The sequence below is a fragment of the Clupea harengus genome, chromosome 9, assembly GCF_900700415.2.
Source record: "Clupea harengus chromosome 9, Ch_v2.0.2, whole genome shotgun sequence".
NCBI classification, from domain to species: Eukaryota; Metazoa; Chordata; class Actinopteri; order Clupeiformes; family Clupeidae; genus Clupea; species Clupea harengus.
Window position 1 is genome coordinate 2829942 of NC_045160.1, and position 12500 is coordinate 2842441.

The 12500-nt window shown below is 45.8% G+C and overlaps 1 protein-coding gene across 1 annotated transcript in view; it reads right to left on the reverse strand.

The window, feature by feature from the left end:
* Nucleotides 1-12500, reverse strand: part of LOC105909260 (neurobeachin-like) — a 279483-nt gene that overhangs the window by 166750 nt on the left and 100233 nt on the right. Inside the window, 9 exon segments of the mRNA XM_031573056.2 lie at nucleotides 203-390; nucleotides 393-1344; nucleotides 1968-2160; nucleotides 4408-4531; nucleotides 5782-5863; nucleotides 6188-6296; nucleotides 11236-11328; nucleotides 11803-11900; nucleotides 12446-12500. The exon segment at nucleotides 12446-12500 is cut by the window's right edge and continues 8 nt beyond it. Coding sequence (XP_031428916.2) covers nucleotides 203-390; nucleotides 393-1344; nucleotides 1968-2160; nucleotides 4408-4531; nucleotides 5782-5863; nucleotides 6188-6296; nucleotides 11236-11328; nucleotides 11803-11900; nucleotides 12446-12500 — 1894 coding nt within the window.

Genomic DNA, 12500 nt, shown 5'->3' on the forward strand with positions numbered 1-12500 from the left:
GCCCCTATTGACAAAAAAACACGGAACAATTAAGGAACCATTATTACTGATGTGCTCAGAAAATGTAATGGTAAGGCTATGCAAGGATGAAAACAAAGCTATTAAACCACAGTCAAAAAACGTACATTAGTACATAAACAATGAAATTAAAGCACTGACTGACTGGGGCCATGTCTATAGCATTGAAACGTTGCCCAGTTACCTGCGTGGTGGTGGTGGTCTGGATCTTCTTGGCCTCCTTGTCCTTGCCGTCATCAGACCTCTCTGTGTCCGAGGCCGTGCTCCCCGCATCGGCAGCCGCCGAGCTCCCAGCTCCCTTGGCGGCCACATCACCTCCATCTCCGCAGCGACCTCGGCCAGCCCCGCAGCACCCCTCGCAGCATAGCTGGCCTCTGCATCAGCAACTAGCCTCGTGTCCGTCAGCGAAGGCGCCAGCTTGAACGTGGTCTCCTCCCCCTCTTCTTCCAGGGCACAGCGGCCAGTGCCCAGCTCCGAGCCACCGCCCGTCATGTGTGCCAACAGGCCCCGGTCATCGCTGGCGCCCGTCCACACCCGTGGTTCCCGTGAACCCAGCTCGGGCAGCAGCTTGGCGTCTGCGCCTGACGCGCCAACCTCCCCGAACAGGAAGCCACTGCCAGCGGGCGCGACGGCGGCAGTCGTGCTTTTAGGTCCGTCTTTGTCGTCATCCGCGAGGGTGATCAGAGGCCCGCTGGCGCTCTTCTCCTCGAGGCCCACCACCGCCCGTCTGGCACCGCCCAACTCAGGCACAAGCACCCCGCCGACACCCCCGAGCTTCTCCACCGCGGCCGAGTAGGCGTTGCCGAGCAGCGCGTCCACACCGGCGGTGACGGCCGGCGTGCTCTCGGGGGACAGGTCCATGTCCTCCAGCTTCACCTCCGTGGCCTCCACCTTCTCCGCCTTGATGTCCACCAGCAGGTCGTGCACCTCCACGCGCACCCCCCCTGCCTCCTCCCTCCCGGCTGCTCCACCTGCATTACCCTCTTCCCCCCCTTCCTCCTCCTCCTCCTCTTCCTCCTCTCCCCCTTCTCCTCCTTCACCTTTCCCTCCTGTCGCCAAAACGGGGCCCTTCCCGTCGGCCAGGGGGTTCCTGGACGCCTCGGCCCCCTCCGGGTAGTCGGCCTCGCTCTCAGGGGTCTGGGTCTGCGAGGTGTCATCCAGCTCCAGAGAGGCGCCAGTGGCCCCCTTGATGGAGGTCGGCTGGGCGGACAGACCCGAGATGGTGCTCACAAACCCCTTGCGGCCCTTCTTGATGTTCTCCTCCTCCTGCCGCTGGTACTCCTCGTACATCTTGGCCAGGTACTCCTTGTGGGCCTCATAGGTCACCTGGAGGAGAGGGGAGGTTGGTGCTTTGCATTATGATGACTCATGACACACTAAAGAGCTTCTTTCTCCTTTTACTGCGGCTGCCTTTTCTAGGTGGCCTGATTATGGCCAGTGACATGAGGCTAAAGGTATTTACCGAACTCGCTGTACTCCCTGGCCACCTGGGGAAATGTTACAGCAGGTCACACCTTGGTTTCACCTTTAGAATGGCACTACTGCGTCATCTTGGATTAAGCTACTTTCTTCTGAAAATGTCACAGCCACTGTGTCCTCCAGACATTTGGTCTGATTTTCATCTTAGACAAATAACAATGTCAAACCTTGAAGTGACATTTGACAACCACTCATAGCATGCTTTAATGTTTTAAAACTGTCACTAACTTTTTTCAACGAAAGTATTACAATTACAATTACATTACTTTCAAACTTTTGATAGATTGTGGTGTCCAACGCTTATGAAATGACGATAAACAAAGTATAATAGCATATAAATACCACAACAGCAAACCCTATTCATCATATTTAACACGCAATCAAGTTCCATGAAATCGCAGTGACATCGCAGTTCCCCTCCTGGTCAACAGAGGGTGGTGTTTGCCTGTGTGGAACTGCGGGCTTCTTACCTTGGAGTGTGCGATGGAGAGGGTGTCCACCCACACGCGCCAGCCGCCCCACTCATACTTGATGGCGTGGTAGAGGAGGATGCGGAAGATGTTGTACACCATCTCCATGATCTTCTGTTCCTCCAAGGTCTTGGGGTTGATGTAGCCGAGGGAGAACATCCAGTCCTGCCACACAGAGCACTGCAGCAGACACCTGGCCACGTGGACAGAACCACTCCATCAGAATCTCACCCTCACATAAGAACCTTAGAGACCCACATCAGAACATCACGAGAACAACTCATCACTGACAATAACACATCCATACTTTCTCAAATTTAGTTTCTCCAAAAATCTCCACGCATCTATATTTCCTCAAAACTCCACATTATGATTCACTAAAACTTCACAATTTTCACACATTTTCTATCCCAATATCTCTACCCATGTGGTGTGTACACTGCAAAAACGTTCATGACTGCTTTGGCATTCATTGAGTGAGGCATATGCTATTACTGCTAACCTTGACTTTTTTTTTTGCTGCACGCCACACCTGTCAAGCTACCAGAGCTCCAGCAATGCGTCTCGGGTCAATACATCATCAGAATACCATAAACACCAGTCGGTGTCAGCTCATTATGGAGAACATGTTGTTCCTCTATCTCCCAAATCCATCATCAGGCCATTATTAGCTGTTCACTTTCAGCGTGACTTTAGATGTGTGCCATGCTGCTTCGGTGCCATTACGGCGCGCACCGCTAGGCCATCAGTGCCATGCTATTACAGCGGGGGAGGGTAAGGGGGAGATCCATCAGCTGGCATTAGTGGGTAGCGCTGCTGGGCCCGCCTTCCTCCCCCCACTCTAATTAAAGGCGAGATGAAGTGGCATGATGGCGGGTGCTTAAGCTGTCATGGATTGCGGCCTGATGGATGGATGGACACATGACACATGAAATGTGCTGCGCCACGGCCGTGAGACACACAGCGCGCTGGCCTCATGCGCTGCTGTGCGGTATGAGATAGCGCTGGAGAAGCAGTGTGTGGGCTGTAGGAGTGTGTGTGTGTGTGTGTGTGTGTGTGAATTTACAAGTGAGAGGGACTGGGAGAATGTGTAGTATGTATGTGATCCATGGGGAATTTACATAAGATGTTTACATAACTGTGTGTGTGTGTTTGTTTGTGTGTGTGTGTGTGTGTGTGTGTGTGTGTGTGTGTGTGTGTGTGTGTGTGTGTGTGTGTGTTTGTGTGTGTGTGTGTGTTTGTGTCTGTGTATGTGTGTGTGTCTGTGTGACTACAGCGTATCACTGAAACATCTGCTCTCGAGGAACATGCCATGAATTAAAGGATGATTTAGCATGGAGGGGAGCCCATTAACCAGCCAACAACAAGGGGGAACAATGGCTTTTTTCCCCTTCCCTTCCACCCGTCTTCTTCTCTTCCTCTCACTCTTCCTCTTTGATGCATTAATCACAGAGATAATTAGTTTGGGAGGAGGATAGGAGGAAGAGAGGGGGCCTCGCCGTCTGTTCGAACGACTCTTACACAAGAGCTTCATCATGACAAGAAGGGAGAGGGAGGACAGGAGATGGAGAGGAGAGGAGAAAAAAAAAGGAGAATGGAGCATAAGGTAGAAAGGTTGAAAGAGGAGAGGAGGAGAGAATCAGAGAGGACACAGAGAGGACAGGAGAGAGGATGGAGGAGATATGAGGGAAAGAGAGAGGTAGTGGCAGCAGATAAAGAAGACGGTTTTCTTCCATCTAGTCCCTCTAACATGGAACTATAAATGATTTGTCTCGGAGTTTGGGGAGCACAAGGTCCAAGGACAAGCAGAGAGAGAGAGAGAGGACAGGGGAGGAGAGGACAAGATAGGATAGGATGAGATGAGATGAGATTAGATGGGATGAGATGGGATGAGATGGGATGAGATGGGATGAGATGAGATGAGATGGGATGAGATGGGATGAGATGAGATGGGATGGGATGAGATGAGATGAGATGAGATGAGATGGGATGAGATGGGATGAGATGAGATGGGATGAGATGAGATGGGATGAGATGAGATGGGATGGGATGAGATGAGATGAGATGAGATGGGATGGGATGAGATGAGATGAGATGAGATGAGATGAGATGAGATGAGATGAGATGGGATGAGATGGGATGAGATGAGATGGGATGAGATGGGATGAGATGAGATGAGATGGGATGAGATGGGATGAGATGGGATGAGATGGGATAGGATGAGATGGGATGAGATGGGATGAGATGGGATGGGATGAGATGAGATGGGATGAGATGAGATGGGATGGGATGAGATGAGATGAGAGGACAGGAGAGAACAACAAAGGAGAACATGGGAGAGAATAGAACATTAGAGGGAAATAGAGAAAAGAGAGTGAAGAGGAGAGAAGAGGAGAGGAGAATAGAGGACGATGGAGGAGAGGAGAGAATGCCGACTCACCGTCTGTTCTCTCGGCTGTTGCTGAAGAGCTTGATCATGTCTGAGAGGAAGAGGCGCCTGGCCTCCATCAGCTCAGCACTGGGGCTGGAGTTCTTCAACAGCGTGGCCACAACCTTCAGGATCACTACAGGCACACCAAACACAGACCCTCACAGCTTATTTACTTCTCATTTCCTTACCACTTCCTAGTTAAAACTATATTAACGTAATTTACTTAATATTCTGTAAATAGGCAGAAATATATCATTTCTGTCTGTTTACTTTACTTCGCAATTTCTGCCTGCAGTGTATGGTGAACATAGCAACCAACCTCTGTCGCCCCAAAGGACATAACTTGGTTAAGTTTAAATTATGTTTATTTAGATGTATTTAGTATAGTGATGGGTCATGATGGGACAGTCTTTCAACTCTGACTATTTATTTGTACTGGTTAGCCCTGACTGAGGTGACAAGTTCAAGTTGGTGTCACAAACTTGGTGTCTTTCACAAAGAGAGCTCTTTTTCAAAATCCCTGTCCAGAGGTAAGACATATTTTTTTAAAACTCTCTGTTCCACTAAGCAATTATCCAGTCTTTTGTAAGTCTGCATCATCTTCAAGGTGGAAGCCAGGATTTCTGGGCTTTGAATGCAAGAACATTTCTGAAATTGTCTACAAACAATATGTGCTCAGACGATTCAAGCTTTTGGTTATTTGAGTGACCATGTGTAGAAACAAGGTTATGACCTCTCATTGCTATTCACTCTGGAGCAGCAAGAACTCGATATATAGGGATCCAGTGTAAATTCAATGCATGTAGACATTGAACTTTTGACCTTTTATCTACCGCGCTCTATCAATAGTGCTACATGGATCTGTTGAGCTGGATTTGAATTAATCTAAATAAACCTAATCCAAGTAATCCATGTAAACAGATGTAAAATATACTTCATTTTCAAAATAGAACTCCATTACATGCCATTGTTCTTCGCTCATCACTGCATATACTGAATACTGAAAGCATGGTTTCAACAGTCGCCCTGCAAATCCATTTGCACAAGTAAATCTGACATTATTCTTGGAGATTAAAACTGTTAGTGTTTCTCACAAAAGCGTTAGAGCTTTTTATTAAGAAGATTCTCATTAATGTTGGTGTGAATGCCACTGAAATGCCAGAGGTAATATGTCCATGGAGAACTGGTTTACTGAGCATGTTTCTGAATTAGTGTATTGAATAGCCCTCAAGCCATGCGTTAACAGCTATAACAGCTATTTGTGAGATTATCATTATAACAATGCACGCTGTGCAGAATATTACAAAACGTAGTTATTCATTCAGTGAACTCCGGAAAGAGCTACAAACATTTTGAATAACCTTCCAGGGCAGTAGAACATACTTGGGTTCTGGATCTTCACTGTAGAGTCTGGGTCAGGGTGTGGTTTGTGCACAACCTGTGTGCACACCTGTTCCGTTAGGATCTGTTGGTGAAAAAATATTAAACAAACAAAAAAAAAGCAAACAGCTAGTCACTCACTGCAGTTACCTTTTATCTCCTGATCTGTCCAATTGAATTTGATGCTAATAAAATGTACAGGAGTCAGTGATGGAAGCATCCATTATCAAATTACTAAAAAAAGGGATGTAAGGCAGGAGAGTGATATTGTCATGTGTGTCTGGTTTGTGTGTGTGTGTGTGTGTGTGTGTGTGTGTGTGTGTGTGTGTGTGTGTGTGTGTGTGTGTGTGTGTGTGTGTGTGTGTGAGAGAGAGAGAGAGAGAGAGAGAGAGGGAGAGCAAGGCTGTACCTCATAGAGGGTGTTGTAGATCGTCACGGTGATGGTGTTGGTGTGCAGCATGAGCCTCTCCCCAAGCAATGTGAAGAGACTGTGTGTGTGCATGATCTCCACCTTTCTCCTGTAGAGCACGCACACACACAAACACACACACACACGCACGCACACACAAACACACACACATATAAACACAGGCACATGTACACACACAAAAAACTGTCAGGCAGCATCAGCGCCGTTTCCCACGGTAACGAGACGGAGTTCCAGAAACACTGTCAGAACACCAACGAAGGTGCTTTCACCGCGACAAACTGGCAGCGTAGTGTGCACACACACACACACACAGCAGCCCAACTCCCTGTCACAACACCAGACCTGGATGCTGCTCCTCTTCAGGCGCCCTCAGCACAGCCCCCGAGTCGGCGGACATCTCTGACAAGCACGGAGAGAGCAGGCACTGTCTCCCTCTCTCTGAGAGGCTGGTGACTCGTACGGTGATAGCAAGGGACCATTTTAACCACGTGAGTATGTATCAATGTGTATGAATGTGGAAAAGCGACAGATGACGAAAAAAAACAGAGGGAAAGGGCAAACAGTTGACTCATCCTCTTTCCGCTCCTCTATTCCCTACTCTCGCTCCCCCTTACAGTCTGGGCAAAATGACAGCTTTAAGGGCTGAGTGGAGGAGCTGCATGCAGAGATGCTTTTGTGTGTCAACCACCATCGTCATCACCGTCACCCGTAAGAATGGTGGTAAAGATTAAGGTGCAAAGGGAAGGCACGTATTTCCAGAATAGAAGAGAAAAAAAAGAAAGAGACCAAGAGAAAGAGAGAGGGAGCTGGGGAGAGACCACTGCACAGCTCTCCACAGCACCATTGTTTTTTATCATCATCTGTTTAAAAGACTGGCCACTGAGCGTAAGACAATACTGAAATAAGGCGCTGTGTGAAATAAGGCAATACTGCACTGTTGCCCATGAGGGCAAGACCATGGTGCGCCTCACAATCCCTCTTCTGAACAGAGTTACTTCTAGCGTGCACCTAAATATCCACTTTTAATTTGACATCTTCTGATGAATCTCAACAGGATGTTGAGCATGTGACATCAACACAGAACTGAATTAAATCTCCATTACAAACAGTGAGACACAACAAACAAAAAAAACATAAGCCAGTGAAGTCTACCAATTAGTCAAATCATTTGCATGGGTTCTTGTCTTTAAATAATAATGTCTGTCACTTTAAAAGCACACCACTGAGCATATTTCTTTTTTTCAAATCTGATTGTTAGGGACCATTGAAGCGGCTTCACTGACAGGAAAGGAATTGTTGTTTTTTATACTATTTTTTTTCTGAGATGGGTTCCTCATGGCCAGACATACAGTCAGTGTCAGAGTAGGAGGATGGATGAAGCTTTTATGTGTTTGACGTGCTGGGCCGAGGGGGAGGCTGAAAGAGAAAACCTCCTCACTGACAAAAGAGGGGGGCTTACATTCACACATTTATTAGTGGAGGGAAAACAGGGGAGAGAGAGAGAAAGAGAGAGAGAGACAGAGAGAGAGAGAGAGAGAGAGAAAACAAGAAAGGGTGTGATGTTAGCTGAGAGACAGTGAGTCAGAGAGACATTAATGTTCTGTTTATTTAATCTATTTCATGTGTGTGTGTGAATGTGTGTATGCGTGTATGCATGTGTATAAGTCTATTTTCATGCACATTTTAATTAATAATATTGATAATTAGTTCTTCATTTTCAATTATGGCTCTCCTTGTTCTAATTATTTAATTACTGTTATTTTGCCAGTCTGTGTTAAAACACAAAAATCATAATGGCACTTTTCAATCCATCTCCTTTCTCCATGTGTTTCTCTCTCCCTCGCTGCCATTGCCCTCTCCCTCTCCAGACAGCATGCAGAGTCCCTCAATTCAGTTCGATTTTCATCTTAATCTCAATTACAGTTTAACATTTGAGATTACCAGCAACAAAGAGAAAGGAACTCAGCTTGATTAAACTCAATTCTTCCACATGTTGCTTCGATATTTTGCCTACCAACTTTTTCACCTCTTGGCAGCAGCAGTGATAAATATATCACTGCTGTCTGGCGCATTTCCCTGTCCCTGAAAACAGCGGTTATAAAGCTGTTGTGTCAGATTTGTAGGTTTGAGATAAGGAAAAAACTCTTTTTTCTGACCCGATTAAAATTCATTGTTCTTGTTGGTTTCAGAAGACGTCTTCAATAATTTCAGCAAACTGGCAGAGTGTGGAGCAAAAAAAGGTTTATTTTGCTAGTGCAATACCAACATCATAAACCTGAGCAAGCCGCAAGACTATACTGCTATTACAATGGTTTGAACATCCTTTTATACATTTGCTTGGCCTTGGTACTTATCCTGTCACCATATATCACTTAATATTAATTGGGCCTGTATGACTATAGCTATAGCATGACAGTGAAACATTTGAAAACCTCTGACCCTTTGGAAACTCAAAACAGGCCTTGAGGGAGGGGTCTTGGGCCACCTGCACCAAGATGCACTCTAAGTAACCTCTAGGTTGGAATCGTGCACTGTCCCTAGATGAACTCTGAGTTGAATCTATGCCAAGTTTAGAAGTTTTGCCCAGTAACAGGGTTTAGTTATCTGGTCTTCAGACCTTCCGGCCTGTATGTAGCGGATCTCTATAGTCCTTGATGTACTGATTCCTTACTCTCACTGTGCCCAGCCCTATATTTGAGCACAGATTGGGCATTCTAACTTATTTTATAATAGCACAATAATTTTGACAATGAGGTTTTTGTGTATATCCCAGTGATTATGTTGATTTGCTCGTGTTCCATTTATAAGTGTGTTAATAATCTACACACTGGTTAATATACATGAGTACATGAAATGTTCTACTTATACTGAGTATTACATGAGTTAATAATCTACACACTGGTTAATATACATTGATTAATGAGTTTACATTTTTTTCCACCACAAAGCCCCTACTTAACAAGACCAATCTAGATGCTTCCATACTAAACAATTACCGGCCCATATTCAATCTACCATTTGTTGGCAAAATGACTGAAAAAGACAACTAACCACTTCCTTAATGTCCAATGGCTATTTTGCTAACTTTCAGTCAGATTTACGTGCATATCACAGCACTGAAACAGCGCGCATTAAGGTTTTAAATGACATACATCTAATACAGATAGAGGCAAAACATGAGTCCTAATATTATTGGACCTCAGTGCAGTCTTTGACACTGTTGATCATAATATCCTACTGCACAGACTGGACATTGGGTTGGATTTTCAGGTACGGTTATCAAGTGGCTCAGGTCATACTTACAAGACAGGAGCTTCTTTGTTGCCATTGGAAACTAAACCTCAAGACCAACAACGTTGACATGTGGTGTCCCCCAGGGTTCGATCTTGGGGCCTTTATTATTCAATCTTTATATAGCTTGGGCAAATCATTAAAAAACAATAAGATTTCTTATCATAGCTATGCTAATGACAGCCACATTTGATTGGCCCTCTCACCTAATGACTATGGTCCCCTAGAATCACTTTGTCACAATGCATTGACAAAATAAACAGCTGGATGTCGCAACATTTCCAAAACTGAAGTAATCTTGTTTGGGAAAAATGAGGACTTAGAATTGCTACTCATCTTGAAACAAAAGGTCTTACAGTGAAGGACATTGTTAAAAACCTTTGTGTCTTAATTTATTGCAATCTCAGTTTTAACAACCACGTGAAAGCAATAACCAAGTCATAATTTTACCATCTCAAAAGTATAGCCAAACTTAGAGGCCTTATGTCAATACACGATTTAGAAAAACTCATTCATGCCTTTATCCCCATCAAGGTTGACTACTGCAATGGTTTTTACACAGGCCTTCCTTAAAAGACTACCAAACATTCTTTGGCTTGTACAAAATGCAGCTGCTACAGTTCTTACAAAAACCAAGAGAATTGACTGTTTATAAGTCACTAAATGGGACAGGACCATATTACCTCTCAGATATGTTTCAGCAGTATACACCTTCTAGATCTCTCAGATCACTGGAGAAAAATCTGTTGGTAATATCTACTGTCAGAACTAAACATGGTGAAGCAGCTTTAAGCTGCTACGCTGCTCAGCTCTGGAACCAACTTCCTGATGACATCAAATGTACTCCAACTGTAGCCAGATTCTAATCCAGACTTAAGACCCATCTGTTCTCAGATGATTTGTGTTAACTGATCAAATGCACTCTTATTTATTTACTTATTTATTTACTTTTCAATGTATGTATCTTTTCTATTTTCTTTTAGCTTAATTTTAAATCTTGTATCATTCTTTTATAATGCACTTTACTGTTTTAGTCTCGTATTTTTCTATGCTTTTGTCTCTGCTCGTTTGTAAAGCACTTTGAAATACCAATGTGTATGAATTGTGCTATATAAATAAACTTGCCTTGCCTTAATCCTCCAGTAACAGAACAAGACTCAGGCTGTCACAGACTACAAGTGGAACAAGACCCCTGGATGAGAGCACCCACACACCCTCCAAGCCTTCCCCTTTTCCAGTGTTAGGACAAAGGGAGAAGAGCTGGAGAACCGCTGCACTGTAGTCAGAAACGCACTGACCACATGAATCATTTGCAGCCGATGTGAGCTGAGCCACGTGCTCGTGCCAGGCCTAATCACCTCTGTGTGGGAGGCAGCAGTGGTATGAATGCGCTGGCAAGACACTGACAGCCACCCAGAGAAAGAGCCTCATTCGAGTTGCAACGTAGTCCCCCCCCCCCCATGCATAATCAACTCCATAACGCAGCGAGGGAGCGAGGGAGAGGGTGCTTCCTCTGATCCTTTCAAAAAGACTGCCATATGAATCTCTTTAAAGCACGCGGCGGTCGGAAGCATCAACCCAACAGGCTTTTGTGTACTAGCAAGTCCCATGCATATTTAATAAATGCTATGAGAGACAAGACAGTTTGTGTGTACAGGAGTGTGGTGTGGTTTGGGGGGGGGGAGTTTGTGTGTACAGGAGTGTGGTGTGGTTTGGGGGGGGGGGGCAATACTCACTTGTGGCCCAGGTGTTTCAGGAAGTAGCCGAGGACCTTCAGGGCTTGAACCCGGATGCCCTCGCTCTTAGAGGCCAGCAGTTTGTAGATGACCCTGAGAGGGATAATGAAATTGTTAAACATGCAATGGTTGGGTTACTAACTTTCACTCTCACTGTGACTGCTTCATAAAGCTGCGTTGCGCCTGTCGAGAAATGAACGGGATTTTCCTCCCGCATTGTAAAGCCCTAGCGCTGCCATGAAATTAGTTTCCTCATCAAAGAGGGCTTTGCAGCGCACTTCCTCAGAATGGCCTTCCTCTCTCGCCAGGCTGGGAAGAATCACTCGGCCGAGCTCCATTTATATTTCATCGCGCACGGGAAACCCACTCCCGCGTGTGATGGCATGTTCGCCAGCTTCCCCCGATAGATATGCAAATTGGCTCCGGCAACGCACAGACTTACACTCGTACAGATTAGCTAAATTATTCATGCGGCTCGCTTGCCACACATACATAACTTCTAACCGTGCCGCTGTTTATGCGTGTGCCTTTTTTTGCGAAGCGCACTGTGTGTCCCCCGGGGCTCACCGTATGCCGTTCCTCTGGTCAAAGGCGGGGATCATAGAGGCTGGGTGTTCAGACATGAGAGCCACGAGGAGCTGCAGCACATCGTGGATGTTCTCGTCCTGTGGTGGTAGAACATGAGGTAGGTTCAGGAAGGCACCCATGAATAAAACACTCACTTACTCAGGCAGGGACACCATTATCGTACATGTGAGGGGGCCAGGCTACCTCCAGAGTATTCTATAGAACACTGGTGATAGTACATGTGAGGAGGCCAGGCTACCTCCAGAGTATTCTATAGAACACTGGTGATAGTACGGAGGCCAGGCTACCTCCAGAGTATTCTATAGAACACTGGTGATAGTACATGTGAGGAGGCCAGGCTACCTCCAGAGTATTCTATAGAACACTGGTGATAGTACGGAGGCCAGGCTACCTCCAGAGTATTCTATAGAACACTGGTGGAGCGCTCTATGCAACTCACACACACACCTACAAAAATTATGTACAAAAAATGTGAAGCACGTACACACACACACACACACAATATGAATCTGACACAAACATCTACACAGGGGCACACGGTCGCACACTTTCATCCTCTGACTGTTGGTGCACTGGAGGACATGACAGCAGCTGCATAATGGAGGTTACTGAGCTCACTGACCTCATTCATGGTGAGCAGGTAGTTCAGGATGCTCTGCAGTTCATCTTCCTTCACC